Raw genomic sequence first — 21,940 nt, forward strand, 5'->3', positions numbered from 1 at the left:
CAACGCCAGGGGCCAATGCACAATTTATGACAAAATGTAATGGGAGTCACTAAGGTGGCCGTCTAAGACAGATGTTATTGCTTAGTGTGATAGGGGTTGTGTGTTAAAATGTGGTGACCGCGGCCGCGTTGGACAGGTGCCCGTTTTACACAGTTAAACTTTATAGAAAAAACGCAAGGGGGGAAATGGAAAGTGGCCGTTTGTACAGGTGGCCGTCAGAGCAGGTTTTATGTATAATAAGAATCACATTTTTATGGTGCATTTCCACACTCTTCAGCTTGCTCAATGTACTTTACAACTATTATTAACCCAGCAGACTTTAGAACTCTCAGAAACAATCTCAAGATCTTGTACATGGCTTAAAACACAGTATCAGCCGGAACATTCTCTTTCTGAAGTCCCAATTATTATTTTTACTCTTTTTGACTAATATGTACCTCGACTGAAATGTTGAAAATCTTGGTTCTGAAAGGAGTATGTTATCCGGAGATTCTACTACTGTAATTTATCTCTCAGAAGGTTTACGATTTGCATATGGTAGGAGAGTTGTTTTGTTCTGTGTTTGAGTTTCGGGGGTTTTGTTTTTTTATCTTTGGAGGGGGTGGGGGGTGATGACTTTTCACAAACCTGAACAGTTGTGTCATGGCAGGGTGGTTAAACACTGTCGAATGCTTCTGTCCACAGGTCAGTGTTGCTCGAACATTGAACAGCTGGACATGTCTGGCGTGGCAGCAGATAATCATGGTCTGGAGGAACTGGCTAATGGCTGCAAGAATCTCAAGGTGAGGAGACTGGAGAAAAGTTCATGTTTATTTGGTGTTGTTAGAAAATAGAAACCTTTTTTACGGAGATGATCGCATTCACATCTTTTCCATTTTTAGTGTATGTGTCTGTGTGTGTGTGCGTGTGTGTGTGTATGTATGTGAGGGTGGGGGGATTTTTGGGAGAAAAGCCTGTTTTTGTCATTTACTTCTTACTCCATTGCTTGTGTACTTGTTTCAACTTGCATTGACGTAACTGTTCTAGTTGTAGTAAATTTTATGCACAAGTGAATGTCCTCATTTTTTAAGGTTATTCCTTTAAAGGTCTTAACTTCTAACGGGTTTTAGAATCCAAATTATTATTTTTTTCTTCAGAATATTGTGGGGTTAGCTAATTATAAATGACCACGTTTCTGTTGTTTTATTTTAAAGTAAAAGAATCCAAATCTTTATGATTAAAAAAAAATAGGTCGGTTGTTATTGTTTGTTGCTGTTGGTGTCGTAGTTGTTTGTTTTTGTCAATGTTACTGTTGTTCGGAAGGGAAAAGGTAAGTCTTTATTTTCAATGTTGCAAGTTCCAATCCCCCAGGTGCATGCATGTCTTATATTATCGAAACTCCTGATCCCAAGGAGAGAGGGTTGAAGCACCTTCTCTTCTTGTATAAGAATGCCTCCCGCGGTTTGCACGCGCCATATTGGGCAATGTCATCCGTGCAGGGATCAAGGGCTGGACTAAGTGAGTAGGGGAAGCGCAACATAAGGGAATGCTATCGGTGGAAGTGATAAAAAAACATGTATTTTCTAGATGTGGAAGAAACAAACACTTCCATCTTGTGTATTATCTTATAAAAACCCCCATATGTTGAAACCGTTACTCTGCTAAAACGCATTTTGGAATAAATTGATTTATTTCTCCCTCCTGAAAAATTTGGGAAAAATGCCTTACACCGTAAGCATCACGCACCAACGATGTATTTATCCCAGTGGAAACTAATGGGTCCATAAATAAAATGAGTCATTTTAAGAGACTTTAATTTTTATTTTACTCATTTTTTTCCCCCAGCTTTCTCAGAAAATATATTCCACAAGATAATGTCAAGATGCAGTCAAAATCTCAAGTCTCTTGACATTTCTCAAGTGTCCTCCAGATTTGGCAACAGATCTTTATCCATCATTGGTGAGTCTAATCTGGATTTGTCGCACTGATGCTTTCTTCTTTATGAATTTATTATGGAAAAGCTTTGTTAATTTACACGAAACTTTTTACAATTGTAATGTGTATCATTTGTGAGTTGTGCTGACAAAATGAGTTACTTCTCGAAATCCGCAAATGGAGATATTGGCCACAAATCGACACTAGTGTCAAATTCACAAATTTTGTATTAATGTCATATTCTTTAAGTATAACGTTCCTTTTTATTATTTCAGACTTATAAATTGTAAAAACTTCACCAATTAGTGTGATGTATCTCTTTCCATAAGGCTTGAATCCGAGAAGTAACTTATTTTGTCAGCACACTTCACATTTATATTTATTATATGATATTCTCCCACCATCCCACGTAATTGTAAAATTATATGCTTTATTATGATAACTACAGTCAAACCTGTGTAAGACGGCCTCTCATTGTCAAGGAGAAAAGTGGCCGTATAAGACAGGTGGCCGTCTTAGGCAGGACTGATCAAGAGAAAGAAAACAAACCATTTCCATCTGAGGCCCCAATCGAAAGTAGTCAGTAGCCTCTTTGTTGTTGTTGTTTTTGTTGTTGTTGTTGGTTTGTATTTCATTTGTAATTTTTGTTTTGTTGCTGATTTAGTGAAAGGGTGACAATAAAATGAAATGTATCAGACGAGGAAGACTGAGTGCCATGTTAAAACAAACACATGAGTTGCCACCACTCGGAGAACGAGCGACACTTCTGTCACAAGTTCATGTTGACGTCCTTTGTTACAGACTGAATAAACAGTGACCACTCATCTCACTTACGATTTGTATATATGAATTCCTTATGGGAATGAGGGATCACTCGCTAATCTCACCAGCAGCTGAAAATTGGTCCCTATTGGTCAACAGTGGGAGGGTCCTACGCAACATGATCGGTTGGAGGGACTACGTAACAACAACAACAAGTGATTGAATTATGACGGCTCGCCCACAACGCCAGGGGCCAATGCACAATTTATGACAAAATGTAATGGGAGTCACTAAGGTGGCCGTCTAAGACAGATGTTATTGCTTAGTGTGATAGGGGTTGTGTGTTAAAATGTGGTGACCGCGGCCGCGTTGGACAGGTGCCCGTTTTACACAGTTAAACTTTATAGAAAAAACGCAAGGGGGGAAATGGAAAGTGGCCGTTTGTACAGGTGGCCGTCAGAGCAGGTTTGACTGTATAATAACAATCACATTTTTATGGTGCATTTCCACACTCTTCAGCTTGCTCAATGTACTTTACAACTATTATTAACCCAGCAGACTTTAGAACTCTCAGAAACAATCTCAAGATCTTGTACATGGCTTAAAACACAGTATCAGCCGGAACATTCTCTTTCTGAAGTCCCAATTATTATTTTTACTCTTTTTGACTAATATGTACCTCGACTGAAATGTTGAAAATCTTGGTTCTGAAAGGAGTATGTTATCCGGAGATTCTACTACTGTAATTTATCTCTCAGAAGGTTTACGATTTGCATATGGTAGGAGAGTTGTTTTGTTCTGTGTTTGAGTTTCGGGGGTTTTGTTTTTTTATCTTTGGAAGGGGGGGGGGGGGTGATGACTTTTCACAAACCTGAACAGTTGTGTCATGGCAGGGTGGTTAAACACTGTCGAATGCTTCTGTCCACAGGTCAGTGTTGCTCGAACATTGAACAGCTGGACATGTCTGGCGTGGCAGCAGATAATCATGGTCTGGAGGAACTGGCTAATGGCTGCAAGAATCTCAAGGTGAGGAGACTGGAGAAAAGTTCATGTTTATTTGGTGTTGTTTTGTTTTGTTTGTTTGTTTGTTTGTTTTTTATATTAATCTCTCCACTGTTCTCAAGTGGTGGGTGGTTGGCGGGTGCTCTGGTGTGGTTTGCTCTTTCTTTCCTATCTAACATCTATCGTCCTGATCTCTCCTCCTTTTTTTGTGTTTGTTACTCTCTTGTAACACCTCTAATCTTCGACACTTATATGACCTTATTGTGTTGTAAGTGTAAAACTCTTACTAAACTAAAACTGTTCTCAAGTACAGCAGTGTCGATGGCTGTATAAAACGTCTACATTGAAAAAAAACCCAATCAACCAATAAACCCCCCTTCTCTCCCCACCCATCCTTCAAAAATGTGAGGCAGCGTGGTGGAATCAGGCTCTCTCAAAATAATGAAATCAAAGAAAACAACAGTTTTCTCCCTGCTGAGCAATTTTTATCAATTTTTTTTTTTTTGGGGCTCAACACCTTTTATGTCCGTTTGCAAACACATTCCTATGAGGATTTCACCGAAAATGTTGATTAAAGGCACAAAAATATAAATTTACAGTTTCCATGGACTCTCCAGCTTTGGAATTTACCAAGCTTTGGCGCCCATTTTCTCGCTAATTTTACCTCTTAAATCAGGTGACCCCCACCTCCTTCAATCCCAAATATCCCCACTTCTATTGAAGATGGATGAGTAATTTTTTTCATTGAAAGCAAGACAAATGAACAAGCTTTAAGATGATACCAATAACTCAATACGCCCAAAAATTGACGAGAGCCTGATTCCACCACGATGCCTCACAAATTTATTTATTTTTCCTAACAATGAAACTGGGTGGTTAGATAGATCAACGTCTCTCAGTGTGAACCTGTTTGTTTTGTTTGTTGTTTTTTTCTTTTGGGGGGGGGGGGTTGTCCCTGATCAGGTTCTTTAGCATGTAGATCTTAGGAAGGAAAAATATTCTCTCATGGCAAAAACTGTCTCTACCCTGGACTGGGTTTGTAGACATAATTTGTTAAGACTGTACATTCCAACTCGTAGTTTAAGGTCATCAGCTGACAAAAAGAAATTTATTTTACCATCTATGAAACTTCAAACAATTGGTGAAAGGACATTTGAATACCAAGGCTCCAAGATCAGGAATGCTTTACCAAGTACTTTAAGAGAGATCAAATCTTTTGATTCATTCAAATGCCAGCTGAAGTTGTTTCTGTTTTTAGATTAATGAGATGAATATTTGGAATTATTTTCTTTAGTCAAAACACAACGTTTTATGTTACTGTTGTAAGTTGTACTGTATTGTAAAGCGCTCAGAGCCTGTGTACTTAAATCGGGGTTGAGCGCTATATAAATGTCATTTATTATTATTATTAGACATGGCTTGCTCATGTGCGAGGACTGTTGTATTATTTTAACTTATAAGGTTCTGTTGCTTATTTTTCCCTGCCCAGTCCTATCAAAATGATGCCATCTGATTAACATAATGTTTTCCGTGTTATGTGTTTTAGATTAACTTTTAAAGACATATCTTTACATGGTGAGTCAGGGTCGTTTGTGTTTTTTTCTTTCTTCTTACAGTCATTGACTATCAATAGATGCTATCCAGTTGGAGAAAAAGGGTATGTATGGATTCATGTTAACCAAGTCACTATATCATCTTCAACACACCTATGCCTGTTTGTGGGATAAACTGGTACACAAACAGTATTATTATTATTTATAGAAAGAGGAATTGAGTTATATTTTATGTCAAGTGTGGCCAATGGCTGCATTTTACTTTGAACAGGTTAGGGTAATATAATATTACCTCTGAAAAGAAGCTTGAGGGGGAAATCCTAGCTGCAGGTAGGCCACTTTGAAATGGAGGCTGTACAAGCCATAATGCATCTGGTACTTCCTATGTGAACAACTGTTGTATTTTCTCCTAAAATGAAATTGCTGTATTTTACTTTTTTAAAGTCAATCTTGGGGAGAAGGGGTGGGGGGGGGGGTCGCTGCCTTAGAATGACATAGTTCTATCTTACATTTTTGGCTGTTTTCAGTTACTAAGACTATGAGGTCAGAAACCAAATGTTCTATCATCATCATCATCATTGTATAAAGAAGGTATTAAAACAGTTAAGACCTTGTTGTATTTCCCAAAAAAAAATATATTTCACAGTTCAACGTTTCGCCAATAAGGCTTCATCAGGAACATAGTATTTGAGAAAAATAAATGGGTGATGACGCCACAGCAACAAAGTGTTCACCACAAGTTACGTATTGGTGCGGTTTGGACAATATCGGAAATATCTCCATCATCATCATCATATACACAGGCTATAAAAACTAAAGTGCGTACGTAAATGTCTGAATATTTAAAGGAGCGGTGAGTACAAATCGCCGGAGAGAAGGGAACACTAAAGCCAGAAGTCATCATCATCATCATCATCATCATCATCATCATCATCATCATCATCATCAATGCCTTTCACCCCTGGCACGCTATAGGCCACATACAAGCTTCTTCCTTTTATTTCTGTCATGGGCCTTCCATCCAAGTTCGTTCCAAGTGAGCTTCATCTCTCTCATGTCCCTTTCCACACATCTCCTCCATGTTTCCCGTGGCCTACCCCTGCCTCGTGCTCCCTGTTGGTTCCTCTGCAGCAACTGTCTTGTGATGTTTCCGCTGGGCTTTCTGAAGGTGTGTCCCATCCATTGCCACTTTTTTAGCCCTATTTCTACTTCTAGTCCTTTTGTCCTGTCCTTTCGCACAGCTCTTCATTTCTTATTCTATCCTGCCACTTAATTCTTAGAATACTCCTCATACATCTGTTGATGAAAGTCTGGACTTTATTCAGCACTGTCTTCGTTGTCTTCCAAGTTTCGCAGCCGTAGAGGTGCACAGACTTGATATTGGAATTGAAGAGTCGAATCTTGGTGCGCAGTGAGATGTTGCTTACTTTCTAGACTTTTGATAATTGATTGAATGCTGACCTTGCCTTGGCAGTTCTTGCTTTTACATCTGCTAAATTTTCTATCTGCTCTATCGAAATTGTTAGGTTATTCGGAGTCGTTATCAAGATATCTTAACAAATTGCATCCACAAAATGTTGTGAAAGTCAAAATTTTTAAGGTCAATTTTTGTTCAAAATTAGGTACTGAGCAGATTGCACTTTGTAATTCTAGGATAGTGAAATACATAAATATGTTTTACTTCACAGAGTGGCGAATTTGTTCCGCAAGTGCCAGAAACTGGAGAAATTTGTCTGCATGGAAAATCAGATCATCAACGGCAAGGTTTGTATTCAAAGTTGTACTCAAAACAAAACAAAAATTTCTTTGGGAGGGGGGGCTAGACCTGAATAATAAAGATAGTAGATTGATTAATATGAACAACACATTTCTTTTCTCAAAAGCAAGCTCAATGTACTTTACGGTACTTAATTTCTCTAAGAGGACTCCTCGCACAATTTTGAAACCTTCTCAGCTTTTTAGGCCGAAATACCAATGCTTTCTCTTGCTTCACTTCCCTCAGCTATACCTGTTTCCTAACAGATCGTCCGGCTTTGTGCATGTTGTCCTCAGCTAGGAGAAAATGTTAAAAATATTTCTATAGCTTTTTGACCCATATAACAGGGCTGCCAAACATTCCGAGTTTTTCGTAATCGTTACGAATTTTTAGCCTCACTACGAAATTCTGATCGTAAGGCGATTTATTACGATTTTTACCGTCAGCAGATTTTTGGCTATTAAAAAATATATATTTTTGGCTCTTTTTTTATTTTACTAGTCTTACTCTCAGTGCAGACCTGTAAATCGTCCGCCAATCTCTAAATCAACCCCCCTATCTATCTATATCTCTCTCACACACGCATACGCAGGAACTCTTTCTCTCTCTCTGTGTTTGTCTGTCTGTCTCTCTCTCACCAGAGCCTGAAATGCAACCCTAAATCCATTACATCAGTCATCTACCATTTTGTGATTTAAGAGGTGAGTTTAAAGCAAAACTTTGGCCTTCACATTTATTTAATTTTCGATAAGCCCTATTTTTTCATAATTAAGACATATTTTTGTTTGTTGTAATATAGTAATTTGAAAATGAGAGCACTAAAACTAATTTTTACGGGAAATTACTAATTTACTTCATGGTCATTACTAAAAACCATTGAGCCCTGATATAAGAGAGCGAAATGCTCGCAGCTAAAAGGATTTGAAAACAACAACAACAACGACCCATATAAGACAAACATTTAGCTGTCCTGGAATTACAAAGTTCTTTCTGCTCATGACATGTCGAGCATTCTCGAATGTAATTCTTTGAATGTCTTGATGACTTCTGCTCATGACATGTGGAGCATTCTCCAATGTAATTCTTTGAATGTCTTGATGACAACTCTGAACAATCTTACGATTTTGATAGAGCAAAAAGAACATTTGTGAGGCAGCGTGGTGGAATCAGGCTCTCGTCAAAATAATCAAAATGAAGAAACTTGCATTTTTCTGCAGATTTGTAAATTTTTGTCAAATTGTTGTTTTTTTTGGTTCAACACCTTTCATGTCCATTAAAGAACTCATTTCTGTGTGGATTTTTCTGAAAAACGTTGATTAAAGGTACGATAAATGTAAATTTCCAGTTGCCACAGACTCTTAAGCTAAGGAAATAACTAATCTTTGGCGGCCATTTTCTCACTAATTTTACGTCTGAAAACAGGTGACCCCCTCCTCCATCATTCGCAAATATCTTGACTTCTTTTCAAGATAAATGGATATTTCTTTCATCCAAATAAAGACAAGTAAACAAGCTTTAAGATGATACCAATAGCTCTACATGCCCAAAAATTGACGAGAGCCTGATTCCACCACGCTGCCTCACATTTGGTTTCTGACCTCATGGTCTTAGTAACTCAAAATTGCCAAAGATGTCAGAAAGATTTTGTATTTCTAAGGTAACAATTTGATGACAATGCCAACGTTGTATTTGGAGAATGAGATGTTCAGCTGAGAAGAATACAATGACTGGCCACTGAGACTCAATCAGCTCCTGCTAAAACAGTTTCACTCAGATACCAACTCATAGCCTTCCATCCAATAACAATCTTTATCGGTGAAAATGAATAAATTCACCGCTATGTGAGATGTTAAACTCCCATGAAATTGAAGATGAATTTCGCTTTATTTTTTTTTGTCCAATTTTTTTTCCATTAAAGGAAGTTGTTAATTCCTCCCAACGTGACTTGGCTGAGTGACAGAAATAAGCAGTGTTTGACTCATAATAAGAGCTATGTGCACAAACTGTACTTTTTCATTATCAAAACTTTAACAAATTATTGCTTTTTGTGATGTGGGCCAATGGCCTTAAACACTGAATAAACTTACTTATTTACATCTGAGATAAAACTGGGAAATTTCTCAGGGATTTTCCAAAATCCTTGGTGCCCACTCTCATTATTAGTTTTGAAATTGAGTTTGAGCCGGATAGACTTTTTGAATGGAGAGTATCTTCTCATTATTGTTTATTTCTGCAGTTCTTAAAATATGCGCAGCCAAGTATGAAGACTCTTTGCCTGGGAGACTGCCACAAACTGGTGAGTTCTGCATTGAGAACTTGTTTTATCCTCACTTATTTACTTGGTTACTGACTGGAGAATAGATGACCCCCCGGGGCGGTGCCACTGACTGAAATGTCTTTAGGCTATTCCCAAAGGGGGGACATTTCTCGTTCTAATGCACAGTAGAATTGTAAATGGGCTGATCCAACAATGTCATGCTCTTAACTGTGCCTGAACTACAACAGGGTGCTGCTGCTTTTTCTTTCCTAATCCTTGCTATCGTAATTTTCCTCTACTTCTTTTGTTTGTTTGTCACACTCTTGTGACCCTCTATTTCCGGGATGCCTTGATAGTCAAGCAGATTTTGTGCTGTTGAAGCTAGAGAGGTGAGCAGAGTAAGCCTGATTCTCTGTAAAGACTTCTCTGTTGACATCCACCCCTTGGCGCTCATATGACCTTATGCAGTTGTGAGCGCCGAAAAACCTCTACTATAACAAGGAGAATAGATATCATCGCTATGGGCACAATGCTATAGCTGCTCCTCCCTCCTCTCCAGGATCCATGAAAGAGTTGGCTTGCTGATCAAGCTGATTATTTTATCTGGCATCTGTCTGTCTGTTGGAATCTTGTATCCCACTCAGTTTTGGTAGAGGTGTCGGTAGTCTAATGGTAAGCTACCGGACTTGTTATCAGCTCGGTCCAACGTTGTGCACTATACACAAAGAATTTTTCACTTGGCTCTGTCACTTGGGAGGTGGACTTCGAACTTGGAGGTCCCGCCTCTTAAATAACCTACTAGTGTTGATAGGGGTGTTCAACCAGTACCATTTCACCATATCTTTTGTTGGCAATGACATCATCATCATCATTGCCTTTCTCACCCTGCACCAGGGTATAGGCTACGGACAAACACCCTCCACTTTTCTCTATCCTGGGCTAGCCTCTTAATGTTATTCCATGTCTTCCCACCTGCTGATGCAGAAGCTCCTCCGTCTCCCAAGATCGAAAAATAGAAATCTGTATTTGTTCATGTTTCTGTAACTTACTGTTTTTTACTGGGTTGGGTAGTTGGCCCTCCGCAAACTGGCACTTTTTGGGCGACCAGACCTATGCACTTTTTGTCGCCTCTTACGACACGCAGTATCACGGCAGGTGTATTCTTTGCTCCTCCATAGTAACCCCCCACCAGCAGGGGTGGATTGGCCATGACAGACAAGACTGAAATGCAGTCGAAACTGTCTGAGATGGTGACCCATTGTGCAGGAGAAAAGGGGTTGTGATGGACAGGTGGCCGTCTTATAAACGTCTCATTTTAATGTTAGAAATACACGTGTGAGGAAATGGGAAGTGGCCGTTAGGGCAGGTTCGACTGTAGTTGCTATCTTAACTGAAATTATTTAAATTGTGTGAATGGGAGTGTAAAGCATGTCAATTATTCTGATTCAATCTTGTCGTTGCAGCTGTTACTTTTTCGTAACTCTCTCCTGCTCCTCTTGTTTTGTTTTGTTTTTGTACAGTGTTTTACGGCGCTCACAACTGCATTAGGTCATATGAGCGTGCGGGCACACCTAATATTTTCAGTTGGTAGGAAATTTTGATTTTTGCCCAGGTGTCGGCCGAAGCCTACTCTTATCGATTTTAGCCCACCAAGGGATCTTTAACGTGCGCAACTTGCACACGGGCCCTCCAAGATTTTTTTGCCCTTGTCCGAGAAGGCTAGGTGTAGATCTTTCCTACCAGAAGATCAGGGGTGTGGCTGAAAGACAGCAGTAAGAAGAAGTGTAGGAGTAGTAGTAGAAAGGCTGCAGAAAGAATCAGGAGCCCAGAGGAAGGGGCAAAGGAGGTGAGGGGGTGTGTGCAGAAAGAGGAGACGAAAGCAGACGACAGAACATTGCTAGAGAGCAGGAAATGAGGTGAAAGGAGACAAATTTAGAGAAGAAAATTTTTCGGTCGCTAACCGGATTTGAACCTGGGACCTGTTGAATGAGAGGCCAACACCTTAACCTCTAGGCCACGAGAGCCCCCGCTCCTCTTGTTTGTTGTTTGTGTTGGTTGATTTTTTTTTTTCAAACCTTCATTTTCTGTCACCTGTGCAAAATTCATAATTAATTCTATCAAACTAAAAATTGTTGAAATTGTCCCACGCATGCGTATGATCTTATGCAGTCATAATTTCCAATTGACAGACCTGTGTTTTTGTGCTTTTGTGTTCCCAGACAGATGAAGGTGTGATGAACATTGTCCAGAGGTGCCCGAATCTACAAGATCTGGAACTAGACCACTGTAGCCGACTGTCCCTGGAGACACTGAATGCTGTTGTGAAAGTAAGACATTATTATATTGTGAATATCGTCTAGCATAGCGGAATTAGCGAGACACAAAAATTTGTTTGTTATGTACAAATTTCATGGTGTTTAGAATTCAAAGAATTATTAAATATGCTCGACCTGAAAATTTGTTCACTATGTGAGTTTTTCGCCTTGTATGTGTACGCTATGTGCATGCTTTAACATATTATCAAGGTGACTGCCAGGCCCCGGGATTCCAGGGGCCCTTGGAATAACCCAGGAATTTAGAAAAAAATCACAGAGACCCGAGAATGCCCCGGGAATTTGAGGAAATCTGTAAACTGACCCGCGAAAAAAATATTTTTGTCAGTCGTGATTGTGATATTCATTCGGCTCTTCTCGGTCTGAGAGTACGTTTCACGCGAGTAGGCGGCTATGGCGGCAGGTGGAAGTGTACGTGTGATACAGAGGCTCGATCGGGAAAATCAACATCTACTTTTGCTTTCGTCATCTTTCCTCTTCTTCTTTTGTATGTTTGTCACTCTCTTGTGAACTGCTATTTCCGGGTGCCTTGATAGTCGAAGCAGACTTTGTGTTGGTGAAGCCAGAGAGGTGAGCAGAGTCAGTCTGATTCCCTGTAAGGACTTCTCTATTGACACCCACCCCTTGGTGCTCATATGACCTATGTAGTTGCGAGTGCCGTAAAACCCTCTACTAAAAAAAACAAAAAAACTTGTGATAACTAGAAATTAAAAAAAAATAAAATAGGGCACTGCATATTGGTGACCATTAATGACATGTTTGTAAAATTGACTGTATTGGGGTGGTATTGGTATTATGTAATGTTGATTTACGCTTTGGATTAATCTGGATATTGGTGACCATTAATGGCAATTTTGTAAAATTGACTGTATTGGGGTGGTATTGACATTATGTAATGTTGATTTACGCTTTGAATTAATCTGAAAGTACTTTGTACATACCACTGTATTCCAGATTTGGCCAGGAAGATCAATAAATGTAATTTCCCAATATTTTTTTTTTTTCTTTCCATTTCCAGTCTCTGCATCATCTCAGAGTGTTCAGTATGGGTGCCAATCCTCCGGATATCTCAAAAGACCCAGCGCCGCATACAGTTCATCACCTGGTCAACCCCAATCTGTTGATCAGTCTAAATGTAAGATTTTCCATTCTGGCTGTTATCAATCCCCTTTTTATTGTTGTTATCGATCTTTGAGGTTTTCCGGAGAAAAAAATATTGTTATTTTCATAAATGTCACGATATTTTAGGTTCGCTTGGAAAATGTAGGCGTACGAGGCTGGGAACGCTACTTTTCACATTTGAAACAGTTAGTTAGGTGCATGTGAACTTCCAACAGCCTTTCTACTGCTACTCCTTGGCTCCTCCTTACTGCTGTCTTTCTGCCACACCCCTGATCTACTGGTAGGAAAGATCTACACCTAGCCTTCTCGGACAAGGGCGAAAAATTTCGGAGGGCCCGTGTGCAAGTTGCGCACGTTAAAGATCCCTTGGTGGTCTAAAATCGATAAGAGTGGGCTTCAGCCGCCACCCGCGCAAAATTCAAAATTTCCTACCAACTGAAAATATTAGATGTGTCCCGCGTGCTCATATGACCTTATTCAGTTGCGAGCGCCGTAAAACACTTTACAAATAAAAAACGAACTTCCAACTCTGCAGGCTTATCAAGTGGGTGGAAGGGGGGAGCATCACTAGTAGGTCCCATTTCTTTTCTCTCCCTGTGTTGTTTCTGTCTATCTGTCTTACTTTTCCCCCTGCACCAAATGACTGTTATTGTGTTGATGTGCATCTCTTTACCCAAACAAGCAAAGACTTGTCAAGTACACTAAATTGTTTTGCCTTTCGAAAGACGCCCTCTGTAACCACTACTGTTGAATTGTGTTGTTGGTTTTAAAATGATGTGGAAGTGCACAGAGTCATAAAATGTTACACTCATCGCTACCTCAGAATTACAAAGTTCTGTCCGACAATTTTGGCCGTTTTGATTTACTGAGACCATGAGGTCAGAAATCAAATGTTTTATCTGCTCTATCAAAATCGTAAGATTATTGTGAGTCGTTATCAAGATATATTAAACACCGAGACAAAGTCACATGGCCCAGCTCATATGCAAATGAGCTGGGTGAGTTCATTATAATATTATTCGGTGCTGCTGTTTCTAACCGAGGTATGTTAAGATTGCATTCGAAAAAGCTTAAAATATTGTGAAACTCAAAATTTTCAACTTCAAATTTCTCAAAATTAGGTACTGAGCTGATAGAACTTTGTAATTCTGAGGTAACGAAATATTAATTGTTTGTATACCTGGTTTACTTCTACTTGGGTCTGGAAATGATGCTTCAGTGAATTACATTTCGAGTAAGTTCTTGTTGCCCTACCCCACGGGGCGGTGCCACTGACTGAAGTGTCTTTAGGCCATTCCCAAAGGGGGGATATTTCTCGTTCTAGTGCACAGTAGAATTGTAAATGGCGGGCTGATCTAACAATGTCATGCTCATAACTGTGCCTGAACTACCACAGGGAACTACTGCTTTTTCTTTCCTCATCCTTACTATCGCCATTATCCTCTACTTTTTTGGTATGTTTGTCACACTCTTGTGACCCTCTATTTCCGGGATGCCTTGATAGTCGAAGCAGACTTTGTGCTGCTGAAGCTAGAGAGGTGAGCAGAGTAAGTCTGATTCCCTGTAAGGACTTCTCTGTTGACATCCACCCCTTGGCGCTCATATGACCTTTTGCAGTTGCGAGCGCCGTAAAACCTCTACTAACTAAAACTAACTTCTTGTTGCCCTAGTAGTTTCTTATCTGTGTCAGGAAACGTCGAAACAACTTAGGAAAATACAGAAACAAACTTATGAATGGTAGTCAGTTTAAGGGGTGTTCACTTAATTCAGTTACGACAAGAGTGGACTCTATTTCTGTTTTATTACTGTCTTTCTATTATATTCCTTTTCTTTTGGATTAAATGGCCATTGTCATGTCGATGTGTTTTTCTTTACTTTCACTTCAGCTAAGAAGAAGATTTTTTATTAATTCCTTCATAACTGAAAATACTTCATGTGTCCCGCAAGCTCATATGACTTTATGCTGTTGCGAGCACCATAAAACACTTACAATGGAAAAAAAAGTATTCTTTTTCTGATATGCTGCTTTCCTTTTTGAAAAATCCTATTTCAGGTTCAAAACACTGGCCTTGAAGACCGCGATTTCTCACTGGTCTGCCGTCGATGCGTCAATATTGTTGATTTAGATATCAGCTGCAACAAGCTGACTGATAAGTCGGTCACACAGATTTCAAATCTCAAGCATCTGGAGGTATTGGCGTTATGGTTTTTTTTTGTTTGTTTGTTTGTTTGTTTGTTTGATTACTTAAAACAGGTAGCGCAGACACAGCCTCGCAGGCTCTGGCGGCCTTCCGAGCGCTTGGCTTCGGTGAATTTGTGGTAGTTCAGATCTTTGTTTCTTTGGTCTTTTGCTATAAATCACCAAATGCTGTACACCTTGTAAAAGTTCAGCTTTTCCTCATTACAGTGGTGTAAGTTGTAGTTGTTTATATGTCCGATTATTGTGAGCTGGAGAATTGCCATGGAAAGCGAAACCCCTCACGGTTGGAATGCATTGTCAGCTGGTTAAAAAATTGACGTGCGTGCATTCAAACATTTCACGGAAAGGTTGATGATTAAATACCGTTTTTTCATCCACAACAGGACACAGTTTTTTGTTTTAACGAGGACCATCATTTTTAAGGAAAGGATGTCATTACTACAGTACACTGGACATCAAAGAAAAAGGGTGGAATAATCTGAGAAAGCTTGCTATGAATATTTTCCAGAAGAATAAGTTTCCAGTTCCATATGACTGGTGTCTGTGGTGTAGAGTTGGGTGCTTTGCCATTTCATGTAGAAAAACCAAGTTTGGTTCCCTTGTTGGAAGGGTATTTCTGCTGGGATAATGTATCCATCTCAGCACGGGTAGGCCCTCCGCCTCGTAAACGATCTAAATTGTGTGAATGGGGGAGTAAAAAAATGCCTGCTAATAAAAAAAAGAAGACTTTTCAACTTTCACGCTAGAGATTAATAAAGGTTTATTAATTAATTTTTAAAAAATGATGATACAGTGGAACAAATTTGAACTCGTATTGATCTTTTCAGGTACTGAATGCCTGCCATCTTCAAAACATCACCGATGAATCGTTGCTAGACACGGTGAACAGAGGGAATCTGAGGAAGCTGTTGCTCCAAGGAAGCAAAACTATTTCTGACAGAAGTATGTACTGAAAAGTTTACTACATTTGATTGGGTAGATTTACTACACTGTTTGTATTCTGCAAACATTGAAGCACATGATTAATTCCTGAATCTTTTTACAACATTGATAGCTCGGTGAATTTTTTCCCCCATGGTCACAAGAAATTCAGTCTTTGACATCCGAGCTATTTCTTGTAAGCTTAAGTCTAAGTAAGACAGCACTGTTTCTATGGGAGTTAAAAGGTTGAATCCTGTAAAAATGGATGAGTAGCCCTTCTTCTCAGGGATCAGTGCCAATGCAAAAATTATTTCACATCCGGAGCAGAATTCAAAGATAATCACTTTTTGCAGAGCAGGACCCCCTGCCCAACAGCCAAACAAGTTCAAAGTGCGGCATCTGGTCCTGGCTTTTCTGCCTTTGGGCCGAGTTCAAAGCTGGAGTGAACGAAACTTCCCGTGGGTGGTTGGCGGGAGCTCTGGTGTGGTTTGCTCCTTCTTTCCTATAAAAATCTATCGTCTCTATCTTCCCTCCATCTTTTTTATGTTTGTTACTCTCTTGTAACACCTCTAATCTTCGGCGCTTATATGACCTTATTGTGTTGCAAGTGCCGTAAAACTCTTACTAAAACAAACGATACTTCCAGAAGCTGGAGCTTTAGCTTCAGTTTTATCTAGTGGGCGGAGACTGGTCTTCTTTAATAATAAAAAACAAAACAAGACATGTAAAAAAAACCCATGTGAAAACACAAATGTCTTAATTGCTTATCTGTCGTTCCGTTCCCTCAAGTTATGCTGGAAGCTGCCATGAAGTGCCCCCAACTTGAAGAGATTGATGTGGCCGGCAACCCTTTTGTGACCTATGAATCATTGGAATGCTTCCATAAGGCTGCTGAGATGCGAAAGGGCCGTAAAATCCTTTGCTATTTCACAAGTATGTGTTTTGTTTTCTGCTTTTCCTAGTTGTCTTGAGGCTGCTTGTAATGAGGCATGAGTGACACCAGGCGATGTTCCAGAACCATCTGGGAAATGTTTGTTTTTAGGCCAAATTTCAGTGTAAGACTTTTTTTTTCACTCGAAAAATATATACATTTTTAAATGACAGAAGTAGAACAGCTTCGTGCACATTCCTTTCTCTCCTAATGTGAAGAACTGTATTGTAGCTTCTCGAAAAATCTACTTTCGGTTAAATTAGATTCCTGAAAATTCAGGGAGACAAAGTGCCATAATTTTGTTTTGGAAAAAAAACTTTAAATCTTAAGATACATCCCTGGTGTTTGTTTTAAGATGCATAACAACATATTTTGTTTTATCTTTCTTTTTTTGAAAATTATTAACCCTCTCAGTACCATGGGCTCCACAGTACCACTCTACTTGAAGACCATGCTAATGGAGGCAGCTAGGTTTACTTCACATGGTGTGTATCTTTAGAAAATCGGTGAAAATAGCCCAGAAGACCTGTACTGAAAAGAATGATGATACCATTATGTCAAAAATTGTATGAAGTTTAGCATTCAATAGCTCTTACTGGAGTAGTTCTTACTGAATAACAAATACAGTCTGGCAAACTCTTGCAGCGGACGGTTTTGGGGGTACTGAATTTATGCAACGGCAGCAGCTGGTTATGGCAGTTGTGGCACTACGCAGGTTGAACAGGCTGCCCCAGCTGTTATAAGATTGGCTTAACGATGGTGGGCTGGTGTCGCCAATGGGTCTTTCTTCTTTACTTTCCTTCTGTTGTTTTTGTCTATCGGTCTTGCTATGTGGGTGGTTGGCGGGTGCTCTGGTGTGGTTTGCTCCTTCTTTCCTATCAAACATCTATCGTCTTTATCTTTCCCCCCTTCTTTTTTGCGTTTGTTACTGTCTTGCAACACCTCAAATCCCCAGCGTCTATATGACCACATTGTGTTGCAAGTCCCGTAAAACACTTACTAATACCAAAAAGTCTTTGCTTTTTTTTGCCCACGGTTAGATTAACATTGTCGTGTTGATCTGCTCTGTTTTACTCAAATCAAAGTGGGTGGTTGGCGGGTGCTCTGGTGTGGTTTGCTTCTTCTTTCCTATCAAACATGTATTGTCCTTATCTCCCCTTCATCTTTTTTATGTTTGTTACTCTCTTGTAACACCTCTAATCTTCTGGCGCTCATATGACCTTATGCAGTTGCGAGCGCCGTAAAACCCCTACTAAACTAAACTCAAATCAAACTGTATGACTTCGACTTTTTTTTCCCGTTGCAATGTTCAGCGTAATAATTCTAGGTCTGTGGTCTTTCCATTTCAGTGAAAACCATCCCCAGTAGCAGTAGCATGGACAACCGGAAAGGCATCAGGTTCATCGACTATTACCGGCCAAAGTACTCCGCGAAAATTTCTTGGAGGTGTTGGTCAGATCAAGAAGCCTTTGATTTGAGTGAGCATAATATGGAGCTGCTGGAGGCTCGCAGTTACTGGCCCATGAGCTTCAACAAAGTGGATGCAACGGGTACGGTAGCAATATTTGACGCGCAGAATTAGTTGTTGTCTGGTCCAGTTTCAAAAGAAATGGAGGCAAACTGTTGCTAACGTAACATGTTTGTTGCTCAAAATATGAGCAGAATATTTATTGTATGTCCATGCAGTGAAATCAGGCACTTGTCAATTTTTGGACATGTGGAGCTGTCGGTATAATCTAATCATAACGCCTGTTCATTTTCTCTGCTTTTGGTGAAAACTATTATTCATCTATTTTCAATAGAAGTTGAGATATTCGCAATTGAAAGAGGTGGGATTTGCCTGGTGTCATAGAATTTAGCGAGAAAATGGCTGCCAAAGTTTGGTGACTTCCAAAGCTGTAGTAGCCTTGGAAACGATAAATTAACATTTATTGCTCATTTGATCTACTAGACCTGCATGTTTGCCGACAGTCGTCTGAAATCAGACAATCGCGACCCGACCCGTGAGCCGGCCGATGCTATCGCTAGGCCCACCTGTATCAGTCAATGTGCGTAGTGCGAGGCCTGGCCGACTGCCAGCGCCCCCTTTTTCTCCCGTCGGCTTTGTCGGCACTTTCGTTTTCGTGCCGACTGCCGACGTAGGCGTTTCCGACATAATTGTCGGAACCTGAGTAGAAATGCGAATACGAAAAAGGACGACGACCTAAATTATCTACTTTGAGTTTCGTGCTCGAGTGGCCATTTTGAATTTCGTTTGTTGACTAATTCAATTGTTCAGATCGTGTGGATTCATTCAAGTCCGACTCACTTGTTCTAATAGAATCTAGATCTAGATTTATATAAATCATTATAGACCTCAATGGAGGATTCATATTCCAATTCTATTGTGTCAAACCCTATCATAAGTTGTGCTGTAATATTAATGTTGGTAAAAAGCATTTCATCAGGTGCGTGAATTATTTATTTATTTATAATCTAGACTCAGCTGAGTCCCTCTGTTCGGAGTCGGATGCGGATTTCTAGTTCAAGGTCTATTCCTATTCACTTGTTCTACAAGATCTAGATCTATATGGAGGATTCATATTCCAATTCTGTTGTGTTATTGTGTCAAACCCTATTACAGCAATGTAGATGTATGCCATATTATGCTCCTTGACTGTTTTGGAGTGTGGTTTTTTAATTTTAAAAATGTTTTCATTTTGGACTTGTGCTGGCCTTTTTACATGAGGCCCTTGCAGGTTCTTTTTTAGGGTAGGTCTAGGGGTAGGGTTAGAGTTAGGTCACTTCTTTATTGTGTTTTAGAGTTAGGTCACTTCTTTATTGTGTTTGTTGGGGTGGTTGCTGGTTACTCGGAAGTCCTTCCTTATGACACCCACAAAAGCTCTTTGGGGGGGGGGGGGGGTTGCGCAAAATTTTCAGACAATCTGGTTGAGGCTCACATGCAGGTCTAATCTACGTTTTTCTGTAAAATCAAAGCAGAAACATGTTTTTAAATAGACATAAAAGGAAAAGGTGGAAAGGCCAAAACAAAAAAATTGATAAAAATAACAGATCGGAGAAACAAATTTCATTTTCTTTTATTTAATTTTTTAAATATAAATGAGTGACTGATTTAACCTCGATGCCTCACTTTTTTTAAAATGGAAAAGACTTCAGTGTTCATGCTTCGCATGCACTTTCATGGTCACAGCATTTTTCACATGCTGAAGAAAGACATGCACAGCATTCTGGTATATTGATATATCTGGTATAATAATGTTGTCAAGGCACTTTTTGGTGAGCAATATTTTTCTTAGAATTGTCTTACTGACCAGAGTATGAACATTCTCAAACTTATTCAATTTTCTCAAATTTGTGGACCTCATTTTTTGTAGTCTACATTTTTAGTCATAGCTTTCATTTAAGTTTAAAAAAGCATTTTGAATGAGATGATCTGAGGAGAGCGGCTAAAGTCTCAAATTTATTTAATTCTCTCCCTCCAGTAGGTGACATATTTTGTTTTTCTTGTCTATGTTTTTTAGCTGTTGTTCTCATGCGAGTTTGGAAATTTGTTGAATTTGAGACCATCTCCTCTGTTCTCTTATCTTCTAGCTTACCGCGACCCGGACTCGGACACAGACTCTTCCGATTTTGAGTCCACCGGCGGCGAGGACGACGATGAATTCCTCTTGAATGACGATCCCTTGGAGGCAGAACGATTTGAGATGTCTTAGTCTTAATTCGAGCGCCTTTGATTGTGAGCCCAAGCATCAAAATGGCGGCAACCAGTGTTTGGGCGACACTGTTGTCATGGAACTGGGAGCCAAATTGCCGTAATATTAAAATAAAGTTATTATGCCCATGCATTTAAGAACACACCGTCGCTGTCGCAAGCAATCCACTCAAGTTCAAATTTTTTTGTATTTTCGATTTTTACAACTTCCCAAAGCTCTGTCAAAGATGCACTTTTCAGCATCACCAAAGTGCAGTTTAATGCTGTGGTCAAGGCTTACTGTTTTCTTGCGTTTCATGATTCCAGATAGGCACAACACGTCAGAAACTAGTAGGGTTATATTTTTGTCTCTGGTGTAAAAGAGTAGATTTATTTTGACTCTGAAGCGTTAGATTAAAATAAATAAAAGGAAAGACGTCGCCACAATCAGACAGCCACCGGAACAATCGTTTGGATACCTTGTGGGCTTTGGTGCTGGGGGGAACTGAGCACTTATGGACCAGTGTGGTGTGCAATGACATTGTTGCCCAGGACAGGTAATACAGGTAATACAGGTAATACAGCTACTCCTTTAATTTTTGACAACGTTTTAGCATTTTTATAAATATTTTACATGTATACGTGTTTCACGAGATCTTGAACAAATTCTGTCAAAATGTGGAAAATAATTCCTTGGTTAAAGAATTAAGTGGATTGCTTGTGCCACTGGCGACATGTACAGTCAAGAGTTTTCCCTGATCAGATGTCTTAGACACATAGATGCCTTGGGCAGTGTCGTTGGAATAGAGATAAAATGCAAGAAGGGAAGTGGGGAGTGGTCATTTGTACAGGAGATTGTCTTGGACATTTGGCTACTGTAAGAGCAGAGTAGACTGTACATGTATTTCATAATTTTGGACTTTGGCCATTGAATATGTTTTGCTCTTTACAGAACTGACACAGTGCACTCCACTTAGAACCATTTTGCAGTCTCCATCATTTTCACTGCGATTTTTTTTGTGGACCAAATGTCCTCTTAGGTAGGCAGAAACACTTCCTTTATTTACTTACTTACTTACTTTTTCCTTCTTCTGGTATCCTTAGGATGTCAAGGGGAGGTGCAAGTTTCGGTCCTGTGCTAGTTGTGTAGCGTCTGTGATAGATATGTTGTTCCAGGACCTTTTTAACCCCATCCAGCCAGGTCTTTCTAATTCTTCATCTTCCTCTTGATTTGAAGCCGGATTCTCTGGTGTTGTAAGCTCTAGCTGCTAGTTGTTTCTGGGGCATTCTGGTTAGATGTTCAAACCATATAACTCTTTGATGCTCTATGAATTTTATTAATGGTGGCATTCCAGTTTGTAGACGTATGGTTTAGTTTCTTTTGCGGTCTCTTCTGGTGACGTTGATGGTTTTTGCGGAGACACCTCATTTCGCTTGCATTGATTTTTCTTTCTTTTGCCTTGTTTAGAGACCATGTTTGACACTGGTATGTTAATGT

General features: G+C 39.6%; 1 protein-coding gene across 1 annotated transcript in view; it reads left to right on the forward strand.

Moving 5' to 3' along the window:
* Positions 1–21,570, forward strand: part of LOC101852492 (F-box/LRR-repeat protein 2) — a gene marked incomplete at its 5' end in the record, with an annotated part of 26,664 nt that extends 5,094 nt beyond the window's left edge. Inside the window, 12 exon segments of the mRNA XM_013085384.2 lie at positions 1,825–1,938; positions 3,605–3,702; positions 5,295–5,335; positions 6,920–6,995; positions 9,224–9,283; positions 11,464–11,571; positions 12,596–12,712; positions 14,753–14,890; positions 15,727–15,841; positions 16,610–16,753; positions 18,101–18,301; positions 20,343–21,570. Coding sequence (XP_012940838.1) covers positions 1,825–1,938; positions 3,605–3,702; positions 5,295–5,335; positions 6,920–6,995; positions 9,224–9,283; positions 11,464–11,571; positions 12,596–12,712; positions 14,753–14,890; positions 15,727–15,841; positions 16,610–16,753; positions 18,101–18,301; positions 20,343–20,464 — 1,334 coding nt within the window. The 3' untranslated portion in view covers positions 20,465–21,570.
* Positions 21,571–21,940: the final 370 nt, after the last annotated feature.

Source organism: Aplysia californica, unplaced genomic scaffold (genome assembly GCF_000002075.1).
Source record: "Aplysia californica isolate F4 #8 unplaced genomic scaffold, AplCal3.0 scaffold00369, whole genome shotgun sequence".
Taxonomy (NCBI): Eukaryota; Metazoa; Mollusca; class Gastropoda; order Aplysiida; family Aplysiidae; genus Aplysia; species Aplysia californica.